General features: G+C 42.9%; 1 protein-coding gene across 1 annotated transcript in view; it reads right to left on the bottom strand.

Moving 5' to 3' along the window:
• Positions 1-21,078, bottom strand: part of unc80 (unc-80 homolog (C. elegans)) — a 78,708-nt gene extending 57,630 nt beyond the window's left edge. Inside the window, exons 1-11 of the mRNA XM_085398814.1 lie at positions 20,748-21,078; positions 20,400-20,448; positions 19,891-20,047; positions 18,519-18,859; positions 17,982-18,105; positions 16,387-16,451; positions 15,985-16,130; positions 2,665-2,938; positions 2,427-2,561; positions 2,128-2,344; positions 1,004-1,144 (exon numbers count right to left, since the gene is read on the bottom strand). Coding sequence (XP_085254940.1) covers positions 1,004-1,144; positions 2,128-2,344; positions 2,427-2,561; positions 2,665-2,938; positions 15,985-16,130; positions 16,387-16,451; positions 17,982-18,105; positions 18,519-18,859; positions 19,891-20,047; positions 20,400-20,448; positions 20,748-20,839 — 1,741 coding nt within the window. The 5' untranslated portion in view covers positions 20,840-21,078. The remainder of the gene's footprint in view (positions 1-1,003; positions 1,145-2,127; positions 2,345-2,426; positions 2,562-2,664; positions 2,939-15,984; positions 16,131-16,386; positions 16,452-17,981; positions 18,106-18,518; positions 18,860-19,890; positions 20,048-20,399; positions 20,449-20,747) is intronic.
• Positions 21,079-22,101: the final 1,023 nt, after the last annotated feature.

Genomic DNA, 22,101 nt, shown 5'->3' with positions numbered 1-22,101 from the left:
TTTTGACAGCTTCCTCACAAAATGAGCCTGATACTTTGGTACTTTTCATCCCGGCAGCACCTCATGTCAAATTCAGCTCCTTTCTCGCTAAACCCAAACAGAAAGCGTGTGGCAGAGTGTGAATCAGTTTAAAAGCCGGTGCTCTTATTTTGTGTGTAGTTTGTGTGTAAATTAGCATTGTCACAACAATATTGCTGTTATATAATCCTGCCCTATTTCTGCTTTGCTCAGCGAGCCTCAAAGGGAGCCGGCAGCATCTGTCCTCCCTTTATTGTAGCTGATGGACACTAATGTGATCAGCAGTGGATAATTTGTTTATTTCGCTTTACTTTCAAATAACGTGGATGTTTGTGGTTCCTCTTGCACTCTGCCAGCATCTCTAAGAACTCATTTTGATTTGACGTATGCCGGCTTTAATTTGTCTCATTTAAAACATCTGTGATCTATCTTTTATTGTTTTTTAACCATCTACCAACAAAAGAGAGAGTTTAAACTGTGTGAGTGACATCATCTATGTTCTGTTGATTTGTTAAGCCTAGGAAAGACAAATCAATACACTGGTCTACTCATTTTGCTCATTCCTAGCACCATATTTGAGACTCTAACAGAGCAGCTTTGCATGATTCATGCTTCAAAATAATCCGTCTTCACCTCAGGCTGGGCTTTGGTGCAGTCCCTCCTCTTTTAAGCCAACTTTCTTCTGATTGGCTGCTCTGAGATGACCATATTATGCATATTCTCTCTCAATGATGTCATGCAGATCCAAGAGTATTAAAAAACTGTCTAAAAACAAGGATTTAGAGCAGCTTTTAGCTCTTTTTTTTTTTTTTTTTTTTTTTTTTGGAAACTGTGGCCTTCATTTCCGGTGTATATATGACAGGAAACCAGGAAAGTCATAATAGGTCCCCTTTAAGACTCCTTCAGGTTTTTTAACATCTAGAAATTTAACTTTTGGGCTTGCTTTAAATACCTGCTCAGGCCCATATTTAAACCATCTTCTTACCCTCCTTGACGGTGTTGTCACTGTGGCTGTTAGAGTGGTCGGGCATGTCTCTGAGCAGCGAGTGGTGGGAATGAGAGTGTTTGGCACTCAGGCTGTCTGCATCTGCAGCTGTGTCTGTGCTGCCCCGCCGTGTGAATTTGCCTGGAAAGAGATGCAACAAATGGACACGTTTTAGGTCGAAAGCACACAACCAAATAACACAACTAAACGTGGACATCAGATGGAGCTGAAAAGAAAAGCTTAACTTTAAGCTCAGCAAACATCAAAGCCCACAGAGACAGAGTGCATTTACGTCCTGCCTACCCCAGAGAGTCTGTCTCTGCGGCTTTGGTGTTTGTTGAGCTGAAAGTTAAACTTTTTTTTTTTACCCAGCTGTATCTGATGTCCATGGTTTCCATCCATCCTCCACAGTCACTAGATCTTGATCCAGTAGAGCCCCTCTGGCATGTCCAGCCTAGAAATCAGCAGCAATTGTGTGATGCTATCATGTCAATGTGGACTTAAAGTCTCTAATGAATATTTCCAGCACCTTGTTTAGTCTGTACCATGAAAACTTAAAGCAACCTCTTTTGCAAGGTAAACAGTGTCCAATGAGTGTATTTCAATGTATAAATATTTGAGACATAAAGTGCTAAAATAATTATCAATGGCCAGCTACGGGCATTTTCATAATTTCTTTTATTTTTTAAGAGTTTCTGCTCTAATTAGCAAACTATAGGAGCAACAATTTGACCCTCCAGCAGTCATGGGTTTCAAATTATGACATGTTGTAAGAAGTATCTCATACTTATACACTATGACACAGACTTGAATCTTTCTAGCAGCAGCTCAGGTTAAGTGGGTTCATAACAGCATGGTAAAAGAGGACAGTAGGTTTTTTTTCTTAATGGAAATAAGCCTTTAAAAAGTCACTAACTCTTGAAAATAATAAAAATAATAACTGCTTTTGTGCCTTGAGCGAATGTTAATCTCCACTATTCAGTGAGAGCTCATAAGGAATACCAGTGTCAATGAAGTGACCTAATTCACCAGCTGACAGCCAGATCCAGACTAAATCCTCTGACTCATGAAAGCTCGGTGGAGTGGAAGCAAGACTTCAAACTGGTGGCATCCAATCTCATTACCCATGATGGTGGCCTGCCAGCCTCCACGTTCCAGGGCCCGCCTGTCGTCACCCAGGCCAGAGAAGCTTCCGAAGGAGAAGGTGCTGCGGGTGGGAGAGACGTCCAGGTGGTCATCGTGCAGCAGGAAGGGAACCCCCATCCGACGCTGGCGCTTCTTCCCCGTGTGATGGAAGGGGATGGAGCCCTTTCTCTCGCGGTCCTCGCGGCGGTTCTTAAACTGAAGTGGAACAACAGGTCCTCTCAATCACATGAATCTGTATTTATTGTTTTAGCTTAAAACATAAAGGCCAGTCTCTGACCTTCTTGAAGATGTTCATGCCCAGGTCGGAAGACAAGTCAGGGACAGCCTGCCGACGAAGGTTAGTCAGGGAAACCCTTGCAAAGGTCTCTGTGCTCAGAGATTTCCCCTCTTCATTGCATTTTAAGCTCATATCCTGCGAAAAATAAGAGAAGGCAAAGGTCACGAACCAGCAGGAGCAACACGGACATCCTAAAGATGGCTTAGAGGCGACTATTAAAGCTGTTTCGATGAGTGACCTGAGTCTTGTGGGTGTTGACCAGTGAGGGTGTCGCAGCCACCATGGAGCTGCTGCGTGGCCGTGGCAGAGGTGCAACCAAGGGCTCTGGGGGACGTTCAGGCCTCTCCTCCAGGATCTGCCTGAGGCGCTGCAGGTAGTACATCAAGGCCCAGTGCACGCCCTCCTCCGTCCAGTGCGGCTGCAGCAGACAGCGCAGCACAGCCACATCAAAATAAGTGGCGTAACGTGCCCGCTGGGCCAACGATGCTGGCAGGCCGGCAGGAGCTGATGTTCTGAAAGAAGAGAGAGGAAATAAAGGAAGTTTCACAGGTTCAACCTTTAAGATGGTGAAGTTTAATTTTAAAAGACAGTACAGAAATTAATCACGCACAGATTAAATCAATCTATGAAAGGAGTTCACCTAGTACGTGAAGGTATGCAGAATAAATCGGGCCCTTGCGGGGAGTTCAACAAGCAAGAGGGCACAACCAACTGTGATTGTGAAAGCTAGAAGCTAAATGAAGATATGTGTGCATCAAAGAGTTAAGCCTGTATTCGCCGTTTGTTTCAGAGCATTTTAACATTCGGGCACAACATATCCACACTTCCGCATAACTGGATGGGTGCTACATTGTCAGATAGATTTTGTGGGACTAAGAAAGAGTTGCCTTTATTACATCCGCTGTAACTGCTCTGCTCTGTGAAACCTGCAACTCTGACATAGCTAGAGAGATGTAACAGGTGACATGTAACCTGATTGCTCAATTTTTATAAAGTAAGAACAGCTTCTGCTATATCTGTGGTCTAATTTACCTAATAGCTGATGGCTTTTAGACCACAGTTAGTTTTAAGAAAAAGTTTAGCTCCTTAAACAAAAGTTACCGGGTGTAACTGGGTAGCAAGCTGTTCTGTTTCTATCTGCAGCCGTTTATGTCTGACAGTATTCCTCTGTTTTGGGATCTCTGTGTCCAAAAAGCCAGAGGTGAGGATAGTAGCAACAAGACCCACATAGAGAGCATATGCCAGTGACAATCAACATTCCCTCTAATTTTTCATGTGTCTGAGTGACACACAAACTCCCTGAGCGGCCACTTGGACCACAATGAGCAACATTAGATGTGTGTACTTTGGTCACGCCAGCATCGAATCGAGTTATGCAAACAACAAAGTTTTTTGCAGCTGTTTACTTAAAAATGCAGCCAAGGCGGTTTTTTAAATAAACATTTCAAACTATTTACAGAACAATCAGCTGTTCTGCATCAAATTTGATGCCACACAAATTGTTTGTGCCACTCCAAAAAATTATTTCTGTCCACTATGAGATAAAGAAGAACAACAGCCTGATACCTGCAGGCCTGACAACAGGAGATGTATCACTCCTGTATCACCTGTAACATTCAGTAGTCGCCTCATTGTTCTGACAACACAACAAAACTATTGACTACACTACACACTAACGACACAAGATTTGCGCTAAACGTCGCAAATCTCTCACATCTCAAAACACCGCCGTCACTCCTAAAACTTCCCCCTTTCTAAACAACTAAATGCCATGTTGCCTTTTCATTTTTTGATTGGTCAACATGGTACATTTTTCCACCAACAGGAAAGGCTGGGAAATTTTTTGATTTTGTTTTTGCTCACATACGGAGAGCGCTTTCGAGCGCTTTCGAGCGTTCTCCTTATAAAACGCCATTTTTACCAAACATTACATATATGTTTGGTAAATATATATATATATTTTTTTATCATAACTCTGGTTTTACGTGGCCTATCAACACAATTTAAAAACTGGTATAAAGTCAACACTTTTCCCGTCAATTCTTCCGTCAGTCCTGCTCACATCTCCAATGGTTGTACACGTTGTCATTAACGTGGCTTCACTCCACATCAGCCACGCTGCTTCGCTAGCTAAAACACCGGTGTCGGCACATAAGGACACTGTCGTAGCCTGTCAACGACGTTGATTAGCTGCGTATATACGAATGTGAATCGCATCATTGGCTGGACTATGGGATACGGTGGCATCGTTCTAATCCCATACTGGAGCAGCCAGTCACTTACTGACTAACACTGCAAAACAGAATTGTTAAAGTATTGATTTTAATTTCAATTCAGGTTAGATTTTTTTCCTGTGCGCAGAGACCGTGCTAGCAGTACGCAATTGCGCACGCCCGCAGTTTAGAGCAGGGCTCTAGAGTGCGACCAATTTGGTCGCAAATGCGACCAAATTTTTCAGTGGTGCGACTAAAAAAAATATTTGGTTGCACCTGTGCGACCAACTGTTCGGGTAGCAAAAAGAAAAAAAAAAAAATCTGCAACCTTCCCTGTGGTCAACAACAGACACACATTTTGCCCCTATCGTGGACTAAACCAATCAGAGATAGTCAGGGGTGGGACCTCTCTGATTGGCCGTGGTCCAGTTGAAAGTGCAGGTGGAAGTGGGAGGTGAGTAGCTTGAATAAAGCGATATCAATTCATTATATCCTGAATCGACTTTTAAATATAACTGTGTTTTGCCAGAAACGCCAGATTCTCAGATTAAAGCTCACAAAACCATTTCAACAACAACCAAACAGCAAATGAGAGCAGGTACACGGATTCCACACAAAGACGTAAACACAGAACGGACCGACGCATCAGAATCAACTTTGTCTTTCTCGGCTTTCTCACCCGACGGCCCGTAGACGGACACGCTGTCGGAGCTTAGCGGTTCTGATGCGTCCGGTCCGCGCTGTGTTTACGTCTTTTTGCGCTGATTCTGAGCTGCAGGTTTTGTCTCTCTCCAACCAAAATTCACCGAGCCAGCAGCAAAAGAAGCAGCAAACTGCGCTTCACATTTGACCAATGTCGTCATGAATTTTGCTGTTTTGCTTCCACGACTATTAAAATCACACTCCATGCACAGCTAGCTCTCTCTCTATCTCTGTACTTCAAGAACAGTTTCCCGTCTCCAATCTCTGTTTTCTGTATTATTCATTCGCTTATTACCCACCAGTCTACCGTTGTTTACAGCGCTGTGGCTGCTGTCTTTTTCTTTTTTTCACTTAAATGACCTCGGACAAGAAAGCCTGTTTTTTCTGTTATTCAATACTGAAGAAATGTAAACTTTATATGCAGAACATTGTAGAATATTTTTAAGGTTATCTGCTATAAAAAGCCAGACCAGGAAAATCTCCTTCATGTTTTTCTGTGTTTTATTCTCAGTTACTTTCACACAAAGGCATCTGGTATGGGCTCAAAATGTGGTCATAAATATTTTGTACTTGTAAAAAAGATTTGTGTGTGCATAAAAAAGATTTGTATGTGTAAAAAGAATTTGTGTGTGCGTAAAAAAGATTTGTATGTGTAAAAAGAATTTGTGTGTGCGTAAAAAAGATTTGTATGTGTAAAAAGAATTTGTGTGTGCGTAAAAAAGATTTGTATGTGTAAAAAGAATTTGTGTGTGCGTAAAAAAGATTTGTTTGTGTAAAAAAGATTTGTGTGTGCGTAAAAAAGATTTGTGTGTGGACTTAGAAAAAAAAACCCTGCAAGTTACAAGTACGGATTTTTGACCCTATTTTTCTTCCCTTCATCTGATTGGTCAATGTCATGTCAATCACAAATGTAACAATCCAATCAGAGAACAGATGGGTTTGGCTGTCGAGGGGCGCTTTTTTTGAACTGCAGGTCCTTGAAGGGAATAAATGCCCTTTTACATGCCAACCCAGCGTTTTCCTTCATCACCACGAAGGAAAACAGTCTGTGGTCGTCCGAGTTTGGTGATTTTTGTGTCACAGGTCTACGTGTTTAATACAGGGACTTCCACAGCCTTTTCAACAGCGCTGCGGACCGCGGGGTGGGGGCGGGCAGTGTTTTGGAAATGACAGTCTTCATTACAAAGCTTTCTTCGTTATGAATTAGCATACATGTTTTTATTGAACATTTGAAGAACTAGCAAAAAAAACTAACTCTTGTAGAGGACATAAAGTCAGAGATAGAAAAGACAAGGAGCAGGTGCATCTAGTACAGGTAGAGCTGCTGCAAAAACCCACAGAGCCCAGCAGCCAGCATAACAAATTCTGGATCCTTTGCTTTTAGTTAGCAGTTAGCATTAGCAGCGTATCCTGCATCTGATGTGAAAGGACTTTTATGCTGCGCACTGTGACTCACAGCAATGGTCCTGGGTCAGCCCTGACTTTGTGTTAAACTAATCCTAAAGTAATAATGTTATTTCTAACCACTGATATACCACAACTTTATCCTTTCAACAGCTACTGAAAGTTAGGGGACCTAGCTGCTATCGGATATTTATATAGCGATCCTCCAGCTTCAAACGGTATCACCCTTCAAGGACCTGCAGTTCAAAACAGCGCCCCTCCGACAGCCAAACCCATCTGTTCTCTGATTGGATTGTTACATTTGTGATTGACATGACATTCACCAATCAGATGAAGGGAAGAAAAATAGGGTCAAAAATCAGTACTTGTAACTTGCAGGGGTTTTTTTTCTAAGTCCACACACAAATCTTTTTTACACATACAAATCTTTTTTACACATACAAATCTTTTTTACGCACACACAAATTCTTTTTACACATACAAATCTTTTTTACACACACAAATCTTTTTTACGCACACACAAATCTTTTTTACACATACAAATCTTTTTTACGCACACACAAATTCTTTTTACACATACAAATCTTTTTTACGCACACACAAATCTTTTTTACACATACAAATCTTTTTTACGCACACACAAATTCTTTTTACACATACAAATCTTTTTTACGCACACACAAATCTTTTTTACACACACACAAATCTTTTTTACGTACATGCAAATCTTTTTTACACATACAAATCTTTTTTACGCACACATAAATCTTTTTTACACATACAAATCTTTTTTACAAGTACAAAATATTTATGACCACATTTTGAGCCCATACATCTGCTGTGATGTTCACAATTCTGATGAAGTCAGTACTGATAAATGATCAGAATTATAATATTTCTGAATGTCTGAGGCTAAGTTGAATTGAATCGGGACTTTGAAAACCGGAATCAAATGGATTATAGAAATCAGTGATGATACCCAGCCCTAGTGAGCAGCCTAGGCACGACAGACGTGGATGTAGCTGTAATAGGAAAAGAACTATTGCTAACTTTTCTGTTAAGTTAAGGCCTGATCCTTCTGAAATTCATTCATTCATTCATTCATTCATTCATGCCAGTGCTCTGACACGGTGTCATCAATCTTTGAATGCTGAAAAAGCACAGTGTATCCAGAAAAACACATTATATTATATAAATTATTATAAAATTTGTGTACACCTAACTTTTGTGCCGGTACGCCTAACTTTTTAAAGTTAGGCGTACCGGTACGCCCATGGCAAAAAGTTAGTCTAGAGCCCTGGTTTAGAGGGAACATTGGTGACAATATATGGTATATGACATTGATAGAGGTAAAAAAAAAGAAAAAAAGAAGAAGATGAAAAAGCATGTAAAGGAGGAGCAAGGCGTGGGGTTGGGTTGCAAAGCAGCTTGCAGAGGCAGCAGCAAAAAGTAAGCAGTCTGTAGCAGCTTAAATTGTGCAGCCTACATGAGATTTGCTGATTCGATACTTTGAAGGGTGTCAGTGGAGTCATAAAAGGATAAAATCAGATGATCTGTCAGGACTTTCAGCTCAATCGATATGTTGTTTCATGGACAACTGAACCAGCATGTTGGAGAAATGCATGATAAAGTTCCAGTTGTACTGGCTGACAAACCAACCAGTAGCAGACTGCTGAGGTTGTAGTTGAAGACCAGTTCATCACTTTCATGATGAACTGGTCTCTAAACACTGTGCAGCTGCTCTCAAAGCTGCAGTGAAACTGTAAACAGTGGGACACAAACTGGACACAGTAGACTGTTGCTAGCTGCAGTCCTGAGGCACAACATTTTCACATAAATGATGCTTCTGCATCAGATCTACAGCATAACCTACGCCATAACCAGAACCCAATTTTAACCGTATGTTGCAACCTTTTACATAAGCTGACCTGCACCGCCTGAGAAATGTACGCTGGGTTGACACATACCATAATGACTTGAATGGCTGGAAGGTTACAGTGTTGAAACAAACAGAGTTTCCAGTTACTGTGTGATGTAGATTTTCCCATAAAAGCCTAAATCAAGCTTTACTCTGAAGGCGAACCTTCTCTATTTCCGGTGGACTACACCTCAGCTAGTAGTCGATGAGAAAAACTGACCTCTGAACGTGAGGTCAAGGTCACTGGAATTTGAAGTCATTGAGATTTTTAGTAGATGCACCTATGGCATTAATTTGACAAAAATGTGATTTCCTTCTTGAATTATCACATTCACATCACATTACTTCAGCTTAAACTTGTTCTCAACGCAGACAAAACAAAGCTCATGTTGTTTTCTAAATCAAGAAAATGGGCCCAAACAATCCCATTAGTAACCACTCTTGGTTCACACCCATAAATATCTGGGAATCTTAATTGATGACTTGCTCACCTTCAAACCACATGTAGAGAATCATGTGAAAAATCTGAAGTTAAAACTGAGATTTTATTTTCAAAATAAGTTGTGTTTCTCTTTTAGTACAAAGAAGCGGCTTGTTGCTGCGACATTTTTGCCTGTGCTGGATTATGGAGATATTGTATATACAGTGGGGCAAAAAAGTATTTAGTCAGCCACCGATTGTGCAAGTTCCTCCACCTAAAATGATGACAGAGGTCAGTAATTTGCACCAGAGGTACACTTCAACTGTGAGAGACAGAATGTGAAAAAAAAATCCATGAATCCACATGGTAGGATTTGTAAAGAATTTATTCGTAAATCAGGGTGGAAAATAAGTATTTGGTCAATAACAAAAATACAACTCAATACTTTGTAACATAACCTTTGTTGGCAATAACAGAGGTCAAACGTTTACTATAGGTCTTTACCAGGGGCCTGTTCTTCGTACGTCGCTTACTACATCCAAGATCAAATGACACATCCAAGACCAAACCATCGCGCTAACCGTGAGCTCGCTAATCCGGTTCCCCGAACACGCCTGCTGTTGACGATTAGTACAGCTGGACGCAGTAATGTGACATCACTGGGTGTCGTAAAAGGGGCTACGCATCGATAGTAGAAACATTGATCGGCAACCCGCTGATTGGTCGGCGAAAATGTCGAAGGGGCGTGCTCGGTATTTTCCGGCAGCAGAGCAAGAACTCATGAGTGAGGGATTTCAGGAGTTTCAGAGTTTAATTAAAACGCAAGAGAACACTGCAAAGGCTGCAGAAGCAAGGAGAGAGGGCTGGCAGAAAGTTGCTGACAAATCAAACTCGTAGGTAATTTAATAATAATACTAATAATAATGGATTGGGTTTATATAGCGCTTTCCAAGGCACCCAAAGCGCTGTACGATACCACTATTCATTCACTCCCACATTCACACACTGGTGGAGGCAGCTACGGTTGTAGCCAGGCTGCCATATCGCGCCATCGGCCCCTCTGGCCAACACCAGTAGGCGGTAGGGTAGATCTATCATATGACACTATATTGTCCAATATCATATGGCATTATATTATATTATAATATGTTATATTATATCCCCTTTCACATTAGAGCCACAACAGGACCCACAAGAACATGGGAACAAGTAAAAGTGGAATACAGGAGTATTCTACAGAATGGTAATATTTATCACTTAGATTGCTTTTCGTCTCTTGGCAAGGTAATACTGGCCTGTAATACTCTGTTAGTTTGTTCATAACAGCAACCAAGAAAAGGGCAGAGGAAAAAAAGACAGGTGGTGGTCCTGCACCCCCTCGTCAACAAGTTGGTTAAGTAAATAATACCCTCATGGGAATATCGATATCTCTCAATGAGCACACTGTCGCGCTGAGCTAAAGGATCCTGTCTATCCCGCAATATACGCTGAATTCTGAGGACTCTCCTTATCAATCTTGCACCTTCCGCAATGGGTGGCTCGCGTATACGGACAGGACATGGCTGCGACAGGCTTCCCAAATCCACCTTCGCTTTTATAGCCGTGGTCTCTCATCTTGATTACACGAAGTAATTTACAATTACTACTCTGAAATATGAATTACATCTGTAATAATCACATACATGTAATAGAATGTTAATAGTACATTTCCCTTTTTTAGGAAATGACCTGTATGTATCTGTGTGACATCAATAAAAGGATCAAGTGCTGCATTATCTTTAGTTACATTGATGTTATTTATTTATGGTGAAACAGTGGTGGAATATCGCTGTTGCTTTCGTATAAATGAAGCGGACATACCTGCGTGGCCGCGATCTAATCCTGTTTACATAAAGTAAACCTGCTCCCGAGCAGGTTTACGCTTACGGCTCTGTTGCTATGGCAGCAAGTCCCGGATGAGCTTCGGGGAACCGAACGATCCGGGATCACGCGAAATCGTCAACAATCTAATCCAGCTAACTTACTTAGCGCAGTACGAAGAACAGGCCCCAGGTTTGCACACACAGTAGCTGGTATTTTGGCCCATTCCTCCATGCAGATCTTCTCGAGAGCAGTGATGTTTTGGGGCTGTCGCCGAGCAACACGGACTTTCAACTCCCGCCACAGATTTTCTATGGGGTTGAGGTCTGGAGACTGGCTAGGCCACTCCAGGACTTTCAAATGCTTCTTACGGAGCCACTCCTTTGTTGCCCGGGCGGTGTGTTTTGGATCATTGTCATGTTGGAAGACCCAGCCTCATTTCATCTTCAAAGTTCTCACTGATGGAAGGAGGTTTTGGCTCAAAATCTCACGATACATGGCCCCATTCATTCTGTCCTTAACACGGATCAGTCGTCCTGTCCCCTTGGCAGAAAAACAGCCCCATAGCATGATGTTTCCACCCCCATGCTTCACAGTAGGTATGGTGTTCTTGGGATGCAACTCAGTATTCTTCTTCCTCCAAACACGACGAGTTGAGTTTATACCAAAAAGTTCTACTTTGGTTTCATCTGACCACATGACATTCTCCCAATCCTCTGCTGTATCATCCATGTGCTCTCTGGCAAACTTCAGACGGGCCTGGACATGCACTGGCTTCAGCAGCGGAACACGTCTGGCACTGCGGGATTTGATTCCCTGCCGTTGTAGTGTGTTACTGATGGTGACCTTTGTTACTTTGGTCCCAGCTCTCTGCAGGTCGTTCACCAGGTCCCCCCGTGTGGTTCTGGGATCTTTGCTCACCGTTCTCATGATCATTTTGACCCCACGGGATGAGATCTTGCGTGGAGCCCCAGATCGAGGGAGATTATCAGTGGTCTTGTATGTCTTCCATTTTCTGATGATTGCTCCCACAGTTGATTTTTTCACACCAAGCTGCTTGCCTATTGCAGATTCACTCTTCCCAGTCTGGTGCAGGTCTACAATACTTTTCCTGGTGTCCTTCGAAAGCTCTTTGGTCTTGGCCATGGCGGCGTTTGGAGTCTGACTGTTTGAGGCTGTGGACAGGTGTCTTTTATACAGATGATGAGTTCAAACAGGTGCCATTCATACAGGTAACGAGTGGGGGACAGAAAAGCTTCTTACAGAAGACGTTACAGGTCTGTGAGAGCCAGAGATTTTCCTTGTTTAAGGTGACCAAATACTTATTTTCCACCCTGATTTACGAATAAATTCTTTACAAATCCTACCATGTGGATTCATGGATTTTTTTTTCACATTCTGTCTCTCACAGTTGAAGTGTACCTCTGGTGCAAATTACTGACCTCTGTCATCATTTTAAGTGGGGGAACTTGCACAATCGGTGGCTGACTAAATACTTTTTTGCCCCACTGTATGAATACTTCTGCTCAATGTCTTTGAATGGTTGATACTGTGTATCATGCTTCTCTGAGGTTCATCACTAACCGCAAATTTCAGACTCACCCTGTAAGTTATACTCTCAGGTAGGATGGCCTGCTTTGGCAAGTCGGAGGAACTTTTATCTATATAGTTTTATATATAAAGCAATACTTGGGTTGCTACCTTCTTATATACGTTCCCTGCTTACAATGAAACATGCTGGTCAGTATTCTCTTCGTCTGCATGGTTACTTGTTGCTTTCTGTTCCATTTGCCTGAACTGAATTTGGTAAAAGAGCTTTTGTCCACTTAGCATCCTCGGCTTGGAACAAACTGCAGAACGAATGGAAAATGACTGAATTCATTTTATTAAGTGCTTTTAAATCTAAACTACGAATCCTTAAGGCCAAGTCCATAACATGCAACTGTTTCAATTAGATTGATTGTCATTTCAACTGATTTTTTTATTTTTATTTGAATTTAATTTAATTTTTTCATTTATTTTTGCATGTGTGTTGTTGCTGCCTGTGTTTAATTGAGTAATTTCTGTAACTGTGGGACACTTGCTGCTGCCTATCTTGGCCAGGTCTCCCTTGAAAAAGAGGTTTTTAATCTCAACGGGATCTTCTTGTTCTCAGAAAAACATAAAGGTCACTGAAAGTAGCTGAAATTTAAGCTTGATTTTTAGTGCCTGAAGGTATCAATTTCAAGATTCTACATTGCCTCCTTCTCGAGTCACTGCATTCACAAACTTGGGTGTCCACTCTGCCCAGCTGCCTAGCAGGCTGATGACAACATAAGAAAAACTATAGGAAATCATGGCGCATTACTAGCGACCAAAGCAATCACTAGGAGGATTATGGTGCAGGAGCTTCTTTGCAGCAGTTTCACCCAGCAGGAGCAAAAACCCCTCCAAGAACAACCACCACTGACTTTGGTTGTATCACATCCAATATGGGGGACAACTCCTAGGCAATGTGTGCAAGACATCAGGTGAGAAATCTCAACACAAGTGGATAAAAGTAGCAGATATGGAATAGAACACGGACTGTAGAATGAACAGACACATGCAGTTAAAGTCACCTTTTCACATATGTGCTCATACACATCTCAGCATTTAAGTATTAGTTATTATTCATCTCTGGCTCTCTTCCACAGCATGTCGCGTCACCCCCAACCGGAAGATGGCCGCGCCCTCCTGAGCCTGGTTCTGCTGGAGGTTTCTTCCTGTTAAAAGGGAGTTTTTCCTTCCTACTGTCGCCAAAGTGCTTGCTCATAGGGTCATATGACTGTTGGGGTTTTCTCTGCTTTTACCTTACAATAAAAAGCGCATTGAGGCAACTGTTGCTCTATATCAGGGGTCCCCAATCCCAGTCCACGAGGGCCGGTGTCCCTGCAGGTTTTAGATGTGTCCCTGATCCATCACAGCTGATTTAAATGGCTAAATGACCTCCTCAACATGTCTTAAAGTTCTCCAGAGGCCTGGTAATGAACTAATCATGTGATTCAGGTGTGTTGACCCAGGGTGAGATGTAAAACCTGCAGGGACACTGGCCCTTGTGGACTGGGATTGGGGACCCCTGCTCTATATGAATAAAACTGAACTGAATTAAAAGGCACTTTACAGTAAACTATCCCTAAGTAGCTAAACTGAATATCATGATAGCAATGCCAAAAGCCGTAACTACATATATAATTACACTACATCACAACCTTTTGTGTTATATTAGACTGTGATCAACTCCTGCCACATTGCTTCATTAACAATGCATCAAAGGAGGATGATAAACAAGGACAGAGCCCCCCTTCAGCATCATTGGAAGAGGAGCAGAGAGGGAGGGAGGGAGGGAGGGAGCTCCAGCCTACGTGAGTCCACTATAAATAAGCAGGAATGAAGGTCAGCAGTTGGCGAGCTGCAAAGGAGTTACCACAAACTGTGAAGAAACATATTGATACTGTAGGAGAGGCAGACGTAGCGGGCCATTTAATCCCAGCCGCTGTAATAAATGGAGCAGGAAGTGCTGGTCGATATGTACATGAATCACTTTGAGAGCGGGCGGCGAAGGCAGGCTGTATCATGTTTCACCGTCTAGCCGACACACTCACACATACACACTCACTCTCCCTACTGCTATTGTGTCAGGTTGCCACAGAGACCGCTTGACGACAGCCACCCCGGTCCTCCGACTCCATGCGGTAGGAGAGGATGCAGCAGCCAGCGGTTGCCATGGAAACTGCCTCAGCATCAGCAGTGCTGCGCGGATTGCGGTGGTTGAGTAAGCTGCATTACTCGCAGCACCCGGTGCCGGAAATTATTTTATCAGTGCGGTGCAGCGCAGAGGTGCACGAACAGCCTGGTGACTGGCAGATGTAAATGTAAACCGTCCCTCAGAGACCTGGAGTCTGGTGGGGTAGGTGGGGGAGGCGGGGGGTATTTTTGATCAGGAGAGCGTCAAAACTCTCCCTTGCTGCATGTCTGATTTACATTCAGCTCACTGTCCTCCTCAATCCCGCAGTCAGCCTGAAAATCCCACTGCACGCATGAAGAAAGCAATTAATTTGTCTTTGTTAAGCAGGGAAAGAGGAGGGATAGATCCTCCATCTCCTGCATTACCATGTAACCACTGCTCAAACCCTGTGGTGCAAGGATGTGTGAGGATATAATTGGCTCGGGGGTGTTTTTAGGAGGCGAGGGGGTTGGTTTCCGGGCTTGTTTTGATTTTCAGTCAGCTGCCGGCTGTCAGAAGGATTGCGAAAAAGCGTCGGAGTGACATGCTTGGTTGTCAGAATGAGCTAAGATGAGCAGTGGAGGGCTTAGGATGGAAATAAACCTGCCAGTGAGGAACTTCTTTGCTGGTCAGATTTGGTGTAATTGTAAACTTTTTATTTTTTATTTTTTGCCCTGCCTTTGCCAAAGAGAGCTTGAGAGAGACTGAGCCTTGGCCTGGAAGTGGGCACACCAAATCAAGCCAGGCCAGGGACTATGCCAGCATTAGACATGTAGCACATTACTTCAGCGTAATTACCCTGGATATGTGGGCAAAATGTCACATGGGTTTGCTGATGCACAACAGGAAAAGAGCTGTGGTTGTGTGCGTGAGGGACGAGACAGTACTGCTTGAAGCAACATATTACACAGGGGGGAAGTGGATCTATTCATGTACCCTAGCTCATCGCAAGCTAGCAGAGCGAGGCGTGTGGTGCAGTGGGTTTGACAGACGCTGCTGCGGGGCTCGGTGTTTAGCCATCAACAAGACGATGGCACCAGCTCCGTGTCAGTGCAGGTCATGTCTGCACTGCTTCAACCCTCAACTGGCTAAAGCGTGGAAAAATTAGTCATTTCCGAGAGGTTTTATGAAAGCAGCGCCTCCAATATTGATCGTTTATAAATCAAAAATAATGCTTGTGTGATTTCCTCTGTGGGTCTCTATTAATACAATTATCCATTTGTTTGGTAAGTTAAAATTGATGCTTCAACACGTTTCACTGCTTCTTGAGGGGAAACTGAATAACACATGCTCACTTTTTCTTGGAAGGGCCTTTGACCGCTGGGGGTTGCTGTTGGGAAGGGCCACCTTTCTCCACTGAGTTACCACGACGACAACTCTGCTCCCCGACTGACGGGGAGGAGGAATCTGATTGGGTGGCTTCGCAAACCACCTGGAAGCCCTGTGGGTAGGAAGAGAGATAGAGATGGATATCAGGAAGACAGACAGGCAGACAGTTCCTGATAATTAAAGGCTCTGAGGTTGGAGTGTGGTTTCTGTCATGACCCCGGCTCACCGTGCTAATGAATATTAACAGCCAGCCCCAGGGGGAACATTGGAAAAGGGGAGGGGAAGAAGCCTCAGACTCTTGCCCGAGCACATTCAATCAACATGGGAAGCAGAATCTGACAAGATATGGGCTGAAAACGTTAGCTCACCGTGGGACCCGGGTTGCCTGATCCACAGGGGCTGCACTGGTTGTTGACTGGGGAGTTCCTCTTTGCTGTTTAGACAGGCATAACAGTATACATGTGTTAATTCTGAGCAAATAAAAATAGATTATCTCTTAACACACTAATTCCCAACCAGGGGTACAAGTACCCCAGAGGGTTCTTCTGCAGTAGGCAGCAGACACCTGGAATGATTCGTTTCACTATTTATAGAACTGAGTGTCCTATGACTAAATATGTTAGCTAACGTTATGGATTGTGGTTCTTTCACACCAAAAATAGGAGGGTCTGGTTGGCTGGTGATTGCATTGAAGGTTTTTGCTGTTCGATTGCAATTATTGCCGCCTAATTTATAAATGCAGAAGGATTGCAAACACAATATAATCAATCTAAGTCAGTCTGCGCCAATAACCGTAACTCGTCTGTGACACTCTATTTGTTTTTTGTAAAGATTTTTTGGGGCGGCATTGTTACATTACTTTGATAGTAGAGCAGTAAATCTGTGAGGTTCCTCATGGAATTTGTTAGTGTGAATTTCTTTGTATGTAGATTGCAAAGGATTTGCAATTTTTACAGATTTATCACAGTTAATCACAAACAAAATGCATGTAACTACCAAGCTTAACCCCGTCAATCACAAACTGACAGCAGATTGACTCCATCTTATTGTGATTGAAATGCTGGATAACTAGTCAAAACTGTTAGCTAACTTGGTGTATTAGCAGTTGAAATAGCAAAAAGGTACGAATGACCAAATTGCCAAAGCTGTTAGCTAACTGTTTAGATTAACAGTTGAAATATAAAAGTATATATAACTAAAGAGATGAAATTGTTAGGTGACTGTGCAAATAACACTGTTAGCCTAATGTAACAGATAAAAAGCTGTATTACAGCAGCTAGCTAAAGCTATGAAATGAACACCAGTGATTTAGCTGCTATGTTGCCGGAAGAAAACTGTTAGCTAACTTTGTGTATTAACAGTTTTAAATAGCAAAAAACAAACATTTAAATAGTTTAAATTAATTCTTTTTCTTTCTTTCTTTCTTCAATTAAGAATTAACTGTGTGTGCAACAGTTTATTTATTTATTTAATTTATTTATGTATTTATTTGTTTTCTTCACTGAGTGTGTTTTTTGTTGTTTTGGGTTATTATGTTATGGTTTTCTTAATTGTTTAAAATAATAAAAAACTTTAATTAGAAAAAAATTGTTTAAATTAGCCAACTACAAAAATATAACACCAGCAAACATAATTCTATATATTAAATTGCTGTTAAATAGAGTATTAGCTTAGGGCAGTAGATAAAAGGTTGAAATTATAAGCTTATTTATGGTTAACTAACTATAATTGGGACACGGTAAACTAAAAGTATCCCAGATTTAGGTTAAAATTAGTTCAGCTGAACATCTTAAACATGAAAGATGTTAAGGAGGAATATCTGACACAGATGCATGGGTTATATATTAGGAATACGATTAAGAACCACTTTATATACTCTATATATTATATATATAGCCCTTAAAGATAGCGGCGATTTCTCAAAGATAGTAGGAATTTCTTTAAAAAGTGGGAATTTCTTCACCTGTAACAATGTTTCTGACAGGTTTGATGAGGGCAGTAAAAGCAGGGATGTCAGGCAGGCGGTGCTCCCACATTGGCTGCCATATTACCAGACCACTAGCCAGTCTGAAGGTCAAGTCTGACTCCTGGAAAAAGGCAACATATTTACACATTTCTTTCCTCAAAACAGCCTGTAAACACCAGAAACAATTATTCTGTCTTGGTTAAATGTTTTGTGTTGTTAAGATTCTTAAACCTCCGTTACAACATGCTAACAAGACAAGACAGTAATTCCCTGCACAGCTGGGAAACAGTGCACTCCCAGGAGTAATATAAGCTGACCCTTTCACCTGTGTGCACACACAGATCAATAGGCACAGGGTGATGCTGACTGCAAGTACTAAATTAAGCAACACAGGGGTTGCTGAAATTAATCACAAAATTCTCAAAATTATAAATAGTCTAACGCCACAGATTAACACAATGCCTGTGCCATCCTGGCTCTCTGTTACAAAAATCAATTTCAATTCCGTACACATTTGCATCCGCAGTTACAGACCTTTATCCGATGAACAAGCGGTGCAAACAGGAACACAAACAGCTCTACTGTTGCCATGCTCTTTTGGAATAGTTTGGTGCGAGTATGCTCATCCTCCTCCAGCAGGGAGCCGCTGTGCTGTTGTCCTAACCCGCCCAGGCCCGAGCTGGAGCAGGAGCTAGGAGCTCCCGGGGAGGAACCCTGGTTCCCCACAGGCTGGAGGAAGGCGCTACTGCTGCTGCCCCTGGACCAGCCGTGGCTCAGGCTGGGCTCATGGTTGCACTCCTGTGGGGCCTCCAGCAGCATCCAGTGCAGCGTGTGGAGCAGCTTGGTCTCCGCCACACCCAACTTGTCCTGGTGACCTGTGATGTAACCGAAAGACAAATACTAAACACACAGACACTTTTTTATCTGCTTAAACATGGCTGGCCTGCCAAAAGTCACCTGCAAGTGGACTCCAGAGAGAAACCAGAAAGCTTCCACTACCAAAAAATCTTGCATGCCTACAAACTGGTCATATTTGATGGTGACCTGTAATTTCCTGCTTCTAAATTTAAACTGAGGTTATTGTCCTCAACCCTAATAATCTAAGAAATATGATATCTAACCAGATGCTTACTCCAGATGGCACTACTTAGGCCTCCAATAACACAGCGAGGAATCTTTGAGTCCTTTTTGACCAGGATACGTCCTTAACTTCACATATTAAACAAATATGTTGGACTGCTTTCTTCTATTTGTGCAATTTCTCTACAATTAGAAATGCCCTTTCTCAGAGTGATGCTAAAAAACTAGTTCATGCATTTCATTACTTCTAGACTGGAATACAGTAATTCCTTATTATCAAGCTGTCCTAAAAACTCTCTGAAAAGCCTTCAGTTGATCCAAAATACTGCAGCGAGAGCATTGACAGGGACTTAGCCAGTGCTTTGGTCAAAGGTGGAGTGACAGGAGAACCAATCTAGCATGTTCTTGCATGAAACCTGAGCTCCCAAAGGAGAAACCCTCAAGGACAACAAGCCGCACAACAGGAGGGATCTGACCTGGATTGAATGAAGGACCCTCTTACTGTGTGGCAACAGTGATTTTCACTTGAAAGCGTATAACAGCTTAGTTAAAGAAAGTGTCAAATCCTGCTCAATAATAATGCAAACAGTGGCTCATTCATGTTTCATGTCTGACACATGGAAGTCACATGGAAGGATTTGATGCTTTTCTCTCCTGTTGTGTGCAGGCCATTTTAATCTCATAAATATTAATTCTATCATTTGCCTTTCTGTCCTTTTAAGCGATGATCTCTGAAAGAAGCTAAAAGGAGAATCAGATTTGTGTTTTGGCGATTGGGTATGACCTGGATGAAGCTGTCAGCTCGATTGGACTAAAGCGTCCTCACCAAGCTTGTTCCTGTTAGACAGCAGGATGGAGGTGCAGTGGAGTACGTGAGGCAGCGCCGCCTGGACCAGCTCCCAGCGGGAGATGCTCTGGATGGCCTCTGACAGGGCCGGCGACAGCCCGTGGAGCTTGTTCTCCACCAGCACTCGCTCAAAGGACTGGGGACGCAGCCAAAGGAGAGAGAAAAAAGAGGAGAAGAGAGACATCAGGCGGGCAACTTAAGCCTCTTTCTTTGACTATCTAAATGTCCCACATGGCCCCGAGCGAGCAAAAGCCTGTGGGAGAGACAGTGGAAGCTCTGTTTGGATCCAAAGGGATCTGGAGAAGCGTCATTATGGATATGAGTCTAGCTCGAGGGTAATGGGAGGAAGCACGGGGGCAAAACTAATTTGCTAAATGCAAAATCAAGAGCTCACTTGATTTGCAGGTGCATTAAGGTAAAAACAGATTACTGGGAAGGGAAGCGATTATTTCCCCTCATCGTGCACATGGTATTATGAAATGACTTACCACACAGGATGCCTCATACTGTTTTCCCAACTTTGGCCGCAGAAAAGCACTGAAAGACATCAACAGAGTGCTTGTGAGAGATTAAAAAAAGGACAAATGTAGGTTATAGGCTAGTAAATCACCCCATTTTGTCTATGTGGCCCACTTTTTTTTACAGGTGTGACATCATACAATCTGTACCCACAGCCCCATCTTCCTCCATTTAACACAAATCAGTGAGCAGACACTCACTGGCGGGGTTTCTCAATCACTTCATCAAATAATGTTGACGTGTGACGCGGTGACAAACCCCCGTCAGCCCTGCCTCGTTTTCACCAACGGCAAACACCTGTTATCAATGTCACCAACCTGGTCTGCCTCCACAGGAAGGTCTGGATCGGGAACGGTATTCCCTTCCCGCACTCCGGTTCGTTTTCATCCAGGCTTTTCCTCTTCACCATTTTGGCCGGACCCTGCGTGGCCGCCTGCCTGTGTGCGATCACCGGGACGCGCGGCTGCTGGCTCTGCCCAGGTGACCAGCGAGCTTTTCCCTCCCTCTTCACGACATGATTGGGTTAGTCCTGCGTAAAATGGCTGCAAGTGTCGATCGGTCGGTCGGCGGCAAAGGAGAGATAGAGAGAGAGAGGAGGAGGAGGAGGAGGAGGAGGAGAGAGGAAGAAGGAGCGCTCCGAAATCAGCACCTCCCTCCCTGGACAGCGACAGCTGATCGGAGAGCTAATTTATCATCAGCAGCAGCAGCAGCGGGGCTTTAAAGACGCAGTGTGCAGCTGGGCCAGATGTTCTCCCCCTCTGCCTTTTCCTCCTCCTCTGATTCCCCGCAATCAACACATGGAGCGACTGAAACCGCTGCATCCGCGTGGTGCATCCACCCCTTTAAATATCAACAGGTTGTTTAATAATAGCCCAAGCTGTGAGTCATAAAAACACAGCAAAATCAAATCAGGTGTCACTTCCCGAAACATTCGCACTGTTTAAAGAGGCCATGCCGCGCAATAATATCCTCATAAGGCCATGGAACAGGGATCTAACATGTTGACGAAATCCAGAACAATGCACCGTGTTTTAACATGGCAGTGCTGTTTGAATGCGGTGTTTCCTTGTAAAAGAAGAAAAAGAACGACCAGAACTGTTCTCAGCAGATGGACAGTCACAGCATCTGAACAGTGCCTCACGCTGCAAACACTAAAACCATAAACATTAAAACCCAGCAGGGTTTACAAACTTTACAAAAGACAGAAAAGGATCAATTAAAGGAACAATAACCATGTAGGGAAGAAAAACTTTAGGTTACTTGCGTAACCTCAGTTCTCAGAGTAGCGTAAGTGAGACCTCTTACTATGGGATGACCCTCCCTGCACATTCCTCAGAAGCATTTATCTAATTGGCCAAGGTGACCACCAGCCAATCCTGTTAGGTTGGTGGTCAGGAACAGCCATCCACGTTTAAATAAATTGCGCTATTTAATAGCAGTTATTCAAGATAAGCACCTCTTCTCGCTTAGCAACAGCAAGAAGGGCTGTCTGGGTCATGCTACTCTGAAAACTGGAGTTTAGTCACCATCTAGGTATTGAAGTTTATAATTTGCAGGAGAAAGACACTGATTTGGTCCTGGTTTTGTTCAAGGGGTTTAACAAATATATATATATTTTTAACTGTTCAGGAATCACAGCCATTTTTATATTAAGTCCTCAGGTGACTGACT

This window comes from Rhamphochromis longiceps, linkage group LG23, assembly GCF_057381845.1.
Source record: "Rhamphochromis longiceps isolate RC_006_pf linkage group LG23, R_longiceps_female_GT1.1, whole genome shotgun sequence".
Lineage (NCBI taxonomy): Eukaryota > Metazoa > Chordata > Actinopteri > Cichliformes > Cichlidae > Rhamphochromis > Rhamphochromis longiceps.
The sequence above is the reverse complement of the archived record's forward strand: the minus strand, read 5'-3'. Positions and strand labels throughout refer to the sequence as shown.